Raw genomic sequence first — 10560 nt, forward strand, 5'->3', positions numbered from 1 at the left:
TGGGCTGACTACCGTCATCCAGAGCCGCCGGATCAACTGAAATCAGCACGAACAGGTAAATATAAACAGAGATCGCTAGCTTTTGCATGATCTCACATTCAGTGCCTGTTCCCTTTTTTTTTTTTCCTCCTAATTTTCTTTTTCTTCTCTTTTTTCCTTTTTTCTCTCTTTTTTTTTCCTTCCCTCCCCCTTTCCCTTTTCAGCACTAAACAGATCCGCGAGAGCAAAAGCAATCTGCGAGACAGCTTGCCACACTGGTGTACCTTATATATTCCGAGGGGGCTTTTTATACTCCCAACTTTGATTAGGCTCATGTCGTCAAACCCAACGATTGGTTGCTGTCCCAACAATGAATCTGGCTGTCAGAGGGTAAAGCCCTGTCGATCACAAGTCACTAGCCAGCGTTCAGTTACAGCCGAGGGGTGAGCTGATTTATCTGGGTGCTCGGCAGAGGATATACCTTCGCATACTGCAGGGATATATTTCCAAGTATTGTGGGCAGCAGGACTGAAAGACAGCACTGTCATTCTGAAATATATACTGACTGTGTACTTGCACTATGAATCGAGGCACACCTGCCCCTAAATTTACTTCAGACTTCTGCCAGGTTTTGTTGTGGGGTCTATTGTTTTAGTTCTGGTTTTTTTGGTTTTTTTTTGTTTTTTTTTTTACCGGAAAATTTGCACTATTTAAAAGGAAATCCCAGGGGATAGCTGTCAGCAGGCAGGGAAAAAATTACTTTAGAAGTGCAATGCAAACAGCACTGACTGAGGTTGTTGGATGGTTAAAAGTATGTTGAGTAGTTCATATTTCAGGAAACCTTCACAAGTTTCCTTGCTAGGTGCTAGCTAAAGGAGTAATAAAGATTTTGTGCGTACGTGACTTGATGTAAATGTGCATCTTATCTGCTCGTCCCTTCAGCACGTACCAAAAATCAACAGAGTGAAACCTTTACAGAATTAACGGGCAGCCGTGAAAAATGAGGCTGTCCCCTCCTCATACTGTCACTAGGTAAGGAGAATCCCAGGCGCTGAGTTAAATATTGAGAGCTCTTTAGTAGGAGAGGTATTTTTAAGGAATATCTTTAGCTGCTCGCTTGGGTGTTATGAAGAAATAAGAAAGTGCGCTTTTGCATTAGTAGTGAAAGTATTAAAAGACTCAATGCATTTACATCTTTTCTTTTTCCATGTCATCTTTTATTTCTGTTCAAAAAGGCTCTGATTTACGCCACTTTAAGTCACACCTGTCTGGGCTTTCTTTTGCTTTCAAATAGCTGAAAGTTCTTTATGGACATTAGAGTTTGAATACAGTTTCTGCATAAGAGAGAGACATCTAGGCATGGTTTTACTCTTCTAGGTTACAGCTTATAAAATTCTTGCAGCAAGGTAGCTCACCTTCAAAGTGCTGTTAGCGAGACTTGTGGAATTCAGGCTGAGGCAGGGGGGGCACTGTTTAGCAGGCAGAAATCCTGTCATTTGTATACCTTGTGTATATCTCTACATTTGGAACCTGTAGCTCCCAGCAAACAGAAATCCTGGAATTTCACACCACACCCCTAAGTTAGGACCAAATTATCAGTTTGTCACAGAGTTTCTCTTCTTCTTCTGTTCTGAATGCACCTAAAAATTTGGCAGACGGGGTGGTTTTTTGCATGCTTTCGTGTACAAAACCTGTTGCTATATAGAAAGATGTGGGATAGAACTTCCAAAGAGCTTTTTTTGCTGCCTGATCATACCTGTTATTTTGTAACACCTCTCCAGGGCACACAAATTCACTGTGTAGCACAGAACTGAGCCTCATATTCAGCTCGTCACCAGTGACGTAAACCACGAGTACTCAATTCAAACATTCTCCTACCGGGGTGTAAAGTTGACGCAAGCAATAGATGCATCAGGCTCATGCATTCCGGGCTTTTGCCTTTAGGGTCAGACCCAGCTATTTTGATTTTGGCCAAAATCCACTTTTAAAGCAAGAAATTTGATTTCTCTGCTCCTGAGCATCTACTTTTTACACAAGACATGGATGCAGCTACTCTCAACAGCAGAAGCGGGCTTGGCGGTTCGCTGGAGCCAGAAGCCAGGAGAGATCTGAGTGCCTGCCATGGCTATAACCAATTTTTAAACACGCCTCTAAGTGCATTTGAAGTGCTGGAAATGTATTTTTCATCTGAAAAAACGCATTGACCCTTTTGTGAATTTTTTTGGGGAGAGGATGTTAAGTTGGGATGGGGTATTTTTTTTGTTTGTTTACTGTTATGAGGGCAAATGTCATACTAAAACACATGGGTTTTTTTAATTTTTACTTTATTTTAAGGCAGAATTATGTATCCAGTTGGGTATAAAAAGGGATCTACCCCCAAGGGGGAGAAGTTTCACACTAGAAAGTTTTAAAGGAAAGGACAAAACATCGATAAACAGGTGGAAATTATGATGCAGTAGTTAATGTGAGAGCAATTCCAGTCTAGTTGCAATCTGTTTCTTTTCTGTGAGATGGTACGAATTTGGAAGGGACTTTAAAGAGTTGCACTTGATCAGGAGCTGTCAAAGTCTCTAATTTCTAATTTACTACAAGGTGCAAGTTGATTTTCTTTCTGGCTTTCCTTGTTGTTGCATTATTGGAAAGTGGTGATTACAGGACTAGCCAGCGGAGGTGAGAAAAGTGAGTGCTAAAGTGACAGGTAAAAGTTGTCCTAAAAATTAATTTGGCAAAAAGTAATTAAAAAAAAAAACACAAAAAACCCCCAATGCATTAGCACCAGCAAAACTAAAGAAGAGTTAAAAATGAAATGTGCATTTTACTGAACTTCTTGGCTTTTTCATATTATCTTTGGGATTTGTGTCATTCTACCCGCCATGCTTGCCAACAGCAAACAGTATTCCCAACCCTAACTCTTCAGAGATCATGGCTCAGGCCCCCAGAATCAAGCAAAATAAGAATGTGTTCCTTTCTAAAGGAAAAAGACAACACATCTGTCTACCTGTCCACTTCTCCTCTCCTTGTCCCTCTCCCACTGGGAGTTTTTGTGGTGGAAAACTTAAAAAAAAAAAAAAAAAAAAAAAAAGGAGAAGAGTAAAACCCACAAACCCACCAACAAATTTGGCAGATATACTGTGAGTTTTACAGAAAAACAGAGACTGTAGAGGCAAAGGAGATTACTAATGCCCTCCCTGAGGAGAAGGCAAACAGAGCCCAACCATTACCCATCCTTTTTGGCAGCCTCTAATTAGCCAATGCGCTCATTAGCCGGCACACTGATAGCTCTGGACCATCCCAGCATGTCATCCCTTGCCGGGGCAGCAACCCAGAAAAGCCAGATAGGGAGCAGGATGGGATCTGAGCTTATTTTGGAGGTGGACCAAGCGGCCATGGAAGAGAACCAGGACATTTCTGAGAAAAGGGAGAGTTGCAGGGGTGTGAAGGAGCTGCTCTCATGGCAAGGAAGGAGGAGGACACGGGTTAGAACCCTGCCAGAAACTGGACAGCTTCATCCTGCTGCAGGCAAGATTTCCAAATGCTTCCTTGAGCAGAAATTCCCTCTTCTTTTCTCTTGTGTTGAAGTCAAATGAAATCGTTCCTGTCATTGATTTGCCTCAGGAGGTAGAACCCGAAGAAGATATCGGGTGGTGTGGAATGCAATGAAAATCTGTGACAGCTCTTAACCCCGATGTCTTAACTCCGAACCAGCTGGGTTCTCTCCCTGCTTTGCTTTGGGAGGAAGATGTGTTGTTCCCACTGAGGAAGGTACACCTCGAGTCACCTTTTCTCCCACTTTGGTCAGCACGAGGCCCAATTTCTAGAACAGACAGGTCCATTTTAACTATTTTAGGACCGGATTCATCTCTCACTTAGCTGCAATAAGCTGGGAATAGTGTTTGTGAGGTAATTTTGGTCGGGATGATTAAATATGAATAGGAAAAAAATGGATGGATAATTAAATGCAAGGGAGTTAGGGTGTCTCAAGTGCTTAACTCTGAGCCCAGCTGTCCTAAGGCACCGGCTGCTTGCTCTCAGCCACCTGAACCACGAGATTTATGTGTTACTTTGACCCCCAAAGCAGATACAAGGTCATGCCTGTAAAACACCTAGAAAGAAATCTGGCAGTAACAAAACCACTAGGAAAACATCATCCCAACCACATACATCACCTAAAGCTGCAACTACTCTAAGGTAAAAGTAGCCTATTTCAAAATTATATTTATTTGCCAGGACTTCAAATAAAAAAGCTGTAACTAGGATGAATTCTTGCTCTATAACATGTGCCCTGAAACAGTTGGTCCTCTCCTACACTTTTTCTTTCTGTCCAGATGTAGTTGTATAAAAGCTTCTAAACATTGTGCCGCATCAAGAAGTCAAATTTATTTCTTTATTCTGGGCATTTAATTCCTTCAAACATACCCCCAAAAAAAGAACTAAGTTCATCTTGTTTTCACCAATTTTGAGTTCCAGGTATCGGAACTCAACAGAGGAGCCCCGTTACACACCTGTGCAATTCTAAGGGCTCCACCCTTGGGACAGGATGCTGCCTTCTCTTCAGAGCAGTGGCTTTTGTGCTTTTACCCAGAATTTTTGACCTTCATCCTGACATTCTTCTTACAGAAAGCTGTATCAGCCACTGCGTCACTGGTGGGAAACCTTGAATTCGTCTGAGGAGCTGTTACAGGGCTCGGAGAGGATTCACTTCTGCGTTCACACCCATCAAAGTGCTCGAAACACCAAAATGCTTCATTTCGGCATTGCAAGCTGCCAGCCTGCCTGGGTTTTCTCGGAGGCACAACTCTCTGAAGGGGAGTTTTGGGCCCGGAGGTCAGGGATTCGGTGTGAGTGGCCTGGCCTCTGCTGGGTTCTTCGGGAACGGCATCCGCTGGGAAACGCACAGCTCCAAAGTGTTGTTCCTTTTTTCCTCATTTTTTCTCTTTTAAATTTTTTGTCTTTTTTATTTTTTTCCTTCCCCCCTTCCTCCTTTTTTTTCAATGGGTTAATAGCTAACAGATATTGTCAACAAACCCAGAAAAGTGCAACACGGTGAATTTGACTCCATTTACCCATGCCCGGTGCCGCAACGGACTGTATTGATTAATTCTTTTGATCAGAAGATAGCTACACAGGGGATAGATTTGACTCTTCACCTCAAACCATCCCTTGCCTCCACTGAATATCGATACAGATTGAAGGGGAACAACCCGTGACACCGGGTACCTGCTGGCAATGAATGAAATCACAGCGATGGAACGAGCTTTGTTTCCTCTTCTGATTTTTGAGAGCTGGCTTTGAGGTCAAGTCTTCGGAAACTCTTAGCGCTGGGCAGGATGAATCCATAAATGCACTGAGTTCTAATGGTTTAAATTAAAACTGCTTCTCTGGGGCTTTGCCAATGAAGGTTCTTTCAAAAATCATAGACTCATAGAATGTTCGGTAATGAAAACAGTAAAGAGCAGCAACACTAACTGTTTCCTTTACAGAGCGCTTAGAACGACACAAGTTGAACAATGTATTTTTTCGCACTTACGAAGCTAATTAGGGGCACGTGGATGACGATTCTTGCCCAAAGGTGTGTGCGTTATGTTGTTACTCCAAGCAAGCAGAAGGAGTAAGACAAATTGATGGTCCAGCCTCTTCTCACCTTTCTGCCGACTTCCAATAGAACGTGCTGCAAAATTTTTGTATTTTTGCATTTATTTTGTATTTGGGAGAAGGACAGGTACAGAAATATCCCACTGGTACTTGAAACTCCCCCTGAGGAAAAAAACCCCAAATGGATAATTTCTTTTTTTATGACAAAATAAAATGTATTAAAGGTTTTGAAGACCTTTAGTAACAAAAATGCGCAAATGTAATTTTCCTCCCTCTCCTCTTTTATATCTTTCCTAGTTGCTGTTCGCGCCCTGTGGATGTACAAAATGTTTTTTGTACTCCTGAGCTCCATTAGGAAGCATCCCCTAAGAGCATCAGCTGAAGGAAAGCTGCCTGCACTGGCTCAGGCATTAGCTTTGCTGCCTTTTCCTCCTGGGGAATTGTCTCTGGCTCCTTTAACTTCCAACTCCCCACAATTTAAAGGCTTATGCTTAAAAAATTCATGAGTTTCATTGTGTTTTGTTTGGGTTGTTTGTTTGTTGGCTTTTTTCTTCTTGGGACTCCACAGCTTTCCTCCCCCCATCAGCCTGCTAATTGGCAGCATCAGCCAACTAGCTGATGAGAAAGGATAAATCACAAAGAAATTGACTGGCTGGGGATTTATTATATTCTTTTTTTTACCTTCAGCAGCAGACTTCCAACCCCCCCCTCTCTTTCTGCAGATGCAGGAAAGCACTTGGGAATTAACTCTTTGTAGTCCTGCAGCTGGCCGTTGCTGTATCACTGAAAAGTGTGCCCTGTACTCATGGAAGATTTTGTATTCTTTAGTGGCTATGCAAGTTGTTGAAAGGATGCTTGCAAAGCCTAAGTTGTGTGCTAGAGCTGAAATATTACAGTGGAGCTTGCTTCGGAGTTTACTTTTAAGGCGTGCTAGCGTAACGCTGGCTGGAATAGGCACGCTCTGATTGATGAAGACTGGAGAATGGCTTTTAGTGAGTAGATCTGGAAGAGTTAATAGAAAAAAATATTCCTAGGATACCCAGATTAATAGAGAGTTATTTCTATGCTACCGGCTTTGTGATAACTGCACAAAGCCTTTTTTTCTTTTAAGTCAAGGGAACTTTGTACCAGGATATTTTGAGTACGCAAATCTGGGAAGCCTGAAGCAGGAGTTCACGGCTGTTTCTGAAATTTTAACAAATAAGGGCTGTATACAAAAGCCAAGCTCACGACCAATTTAAAATATGATATTTTGACTGAGTCTTTAAGGCTTTCTAGTGCACGTCGGTTAAGAGAGATGGATGGTACAATTAGGAATGCAATGCGAACTGGAAGTAAAATTGACTGCACCAAATGACTTTGTTACACTTTCAACAAATTACCAAAGTAGCTCAGCATTAAGAAATGGAAACCTTTTGTCATTTTGTCCAAACCCTCTAGAACCCAGGAAAACGAATTGAGAACCACTGAACTGTGCAGTTTGATGCTTTGCTAATTCGAAAGTTTGATTGATGTATCCAACCATTTATATCAATAACTTGGAGAAAGTAGCATAAATTTTAATATCCCAGTAATAACTTGGTAGAGAGATATTACTTCACTATATCCTAAACACTGATAAAAATACTGTGTTTGTATACATGAAGTTATGGGGCTGTGTATATTTCTATATGTGTGTGTGTTTTAATTAGACCAAAAAGAACAGATATATATCTACATACATATGTTTTAATTAGACCAAAAAGATCAGAGATATATATTTTTTAATTAGGCCAAAAATAGTAGAGATATATGTTTTAATTAGACCCAAAAGAGCAGATATAGATAGATATAAATATATATATATGTTTTGATTAGACCAAAAAGAGCAGATCCTCTGCTCAAACACTGCCTTGTTGTTACTTGCTTAATAAAAGAGGTTGCTTTTCTGTATAGCCCTTCTCTCCCATCAATTGGGCATTAGCTAGGAGAACCATGACATCACTAAGTACTTTCCAAATCATGGTGCACGACGAATGGTATACATTGCTTATAAGAAATAAGGCCTGTGGAAATAATAAGGAATTACTTATTTCAGCATGTATTTGGAATTGTATGAAATGTATATTCGCCGTGCTTGGAAATGCTAATTATTTAGCGGTAGGCACTTTGGGCCAAGATTTGGTGTCAGCTGAGATTGATAGAAATTGCTAATCTAACGTGTTAATCATAAATCAAATTCACAGCTCGTTATCTGAGCGTCACAGTATAGAGTTAAATTTACTTTTCTCTTTCGCCCATTCAGCACTACTAAAGCGCAAGAAAAAACAGAGAGCTGGTGGCTAGTTTTGCCACCTCTACTGTGAGCTACACGGAACACACAACCAAGCATGTTCCAAGGGAAAAGGATGGTATTTTTGCATTGTAACTATGATTTTTGCTCTTTTTCAACAAAGCTCTTTGAACGGCCCTCGAGCTGCGTTAACCCGGTGCAACAGGACGATGCAGCAAGTATGATCCCACGGGAAATTTTATAATGCCAGCAACTACCGCTGCATGGCACAGAATTTAGTTTCTATTCTCTATAGAGAATCTAATCAAAAAACATTTCTCAGTATAACAGCATCATCCGTGGTTTGTAGATAGTGAGGAGGTCAGTAATTTCTCCGTACGGCCAGGTATGATGTGTGTTCAGTTAGAATATGTCGGGTAAGCGTCCTAAAATGCAGCATTTACAGAAATGTAAATTATTTTTAACCTTCTCTGTTAGGAAAGGTGACTTCACGGCAGCAATCGCTGGGTCCAAAGCGTGACTGGATGGGTGCTGGTGCTGAACTGGGTTTATTTTATCTAATCTGATTTATTCATTGGCCCCTTGCAGCGAAGTTGAAATCTGTCGCAGTTGGCATCCAGATGCACAAATTTCCGTAGCAAAAGCAGCCATGGTAAAATAGCGTGGGCTTGGGGCTTTGATTTGGGGGGTTTTCTGGAAAACTTCCACAAGTGATCAGAGGAAGAGAAGGTTATTTAAAAAGAGAACTCCAATAAAACTAAAATTTGATTAACGAATAGTAATCAATAAGAAAGCTAACAGGCTCAAGACAATTCTTGAGGGTGTTGGAGGAGCCCCATGCCTCCAGAGCAGGTTTTGCATCCATCTGACAAAATCAGTCCAGACTCCAGAATTCAGGTTGTTTTCGTTGCAGTTCAAACAAGCCTGGCAAACTTTCTCTGATCCTTTGAAAAGTTACGATGGAAATAACTTTGAAATATCTCATTGTTCACTCCCAGGATCATGTTCTTGGATCTAATTCAGCCATTCAGCATGCTAAGTATTATCATTCAGTTGATTTATATTTCTGTGCTTTTTAATAGCTAGTTCCTTAATATTTATGGGCATCTTTCTAATCCTATTTGTGTGGGGAATAATTCATGTAAAGGGAAACGTGGCTACAAGGACTGCAAACCGTGCTTCTTGAACCCCTGTTCCCCCCGGGTCTTCCCATTCTCCCCTCTGCTTTTCCAGTGAAACCATCGTTAAGCTGCGTGTTCTCTGAAATATGTGCTCTTCTGCTGTTTAATTAATAATCTCCCAATTTTGGGAGAGGCTGTGAAAATCGGAGGTAACAGGCATGTGTTTGATATACAACCAGACCCTTCAAGTCTGCTCTGAAAATCCTTTTCTTTACCAAAATCTTGGGCACTGGGAAATTGTATAATCCTCAGGAAATCTCAGTAAGCTCTGCCTAGGGCTGGCTTCAGTGTCAAAGTATGAGATCAAAAATCCTTTCCAAACTTTAAGGTGCCCATTACAGTACCTCGAGGTGTTCTGAATCCATGCTGAAATGGCAGCGTTGCCTGTGGGCTCGCGACGTATTAGGTAAAGAGATTTCTCTTTTTGTTACTATGGAATGTTTTCCTTTTTCCTTTTTCCTTTTTTTTTCCCTTTCCCTTCCCCTTTCTGTTATATGGTCTCTTGTACTTGCCCTGAGAAACACAGAACAGCAATTTCTCATCCACCTCCTCTGTTCCGTGTAGTTAATTTATCATGTTCTTTTTTTCTATAGTAAACAGGTTGATTTTTTCAATATTAGCGTTTCAGCCCTGTATCATTTCTGTTTCCCTTCTCAAGAGCTACTCCATGAGGAGTTCGTTTCTCTTAAGATGGAGTAACCAACAGTATTCTGCAAATGTCTACAATACTCCAGGTAAAGTAACATATTGATTATGTAGCCATAGATAAACTATAGTTGTCTTACATTTACCTATGCCGCACACCAGTATGTGTGAGTTACAAAAAACACATGCATGTTGAACAGAAGTTTTTAATCGAGCTATTCACAGGGGCATTCTCTTCAAATAATAATAACTTCTTTTTTTTTTTAAATATAATAAACATAAAACCCTCTAAGCTTGGCAAGTTATTCCATTCTTCCTCCTGACTGACTGCAGATCCCACTGACCAGTTTGCTCCCTACATTTGTTTTACTGGAAAGCAGAATGAAAGTTTTTTTTTTCCATTTAGCTACTGCCCAATCTCATGAGATCTGCAACTCTTAAAGGCAACATTAAATTTTTCTACTTTGAGTGGGTCTGGCTTCTTCCATGACATGGAAATTTCTTGCTTCTCCCATGGCATGGAAGTTTCTTGCATCTAAAAAGAAATTTGCACACGTTCAATTTGCCTAAACGACGTACTTTTAGAAAATTGTGTCATAGTTTTTAAAAATTGTGTCATATTTTTAAGTACTGCAGTTGAGCTTACCAGAGCCATAATTACAATCCAACACAGTCTTATCAGTGACAGCCCTCGAACAGAATTTAACAGCAAAGAAGAACCCAAAACTTCTCAAAGGTGAGATTGTATCACATCAATGTTCCATATAACATCTTAAGTCTGCCTCTCCTTACAAGGTAAAAGAAGAAGCTAGCAATATTTTTACTACGACTCAGTGGTGCAGGATACACCCAGTGTACACACCACCCCCTGAGCTATTGCCTGCTGCTTGG

At 40.8% G+C, this 10560-nt stretch overlaps 1 protein-coding gene across 1 annotated transcript in view; it reads right to left on the reverse strand.

Annotated features, from left to right (window-relative positions):
- Nucleotides 1–88, reverse strand: part of MSTN (myostatin) — a 5553-nt gene extending 5465 nt beyond the window's left edge. Inside the window, 2 exon segments of the mRNA XM_009874189.1 lie at nucleotide 1; nucleotides 4–88. The exon segment at nucleotide 1 is cut by the window's left edge and continues 278 nt beyond it. Coding sequence (XP_009872491.1) covers nucleotide 1; nucleotides 4–88 — 86 coding nt within the window.
- Between the last annotated feature and the right edge of the window lie 10472 nt (nucleotides 89–10560).

The sequence above is a fragment of the Apaloderma vittatum genome, unplaced genomic scaffold, assembly GCF_000703405.1.
Source record: "Apaloderma vittatum isolate BGI_N311 unplaced genomic scaffold, ASM70340v1 scaffold318, whole genome shotgun sequence".
NCBI classification, from domain to species: Eukaryota; Metazoa; Chordata; class Aves; order Trogoniformes; family Trogonidae; genus Apaloderma; species Apaloderma vittatum.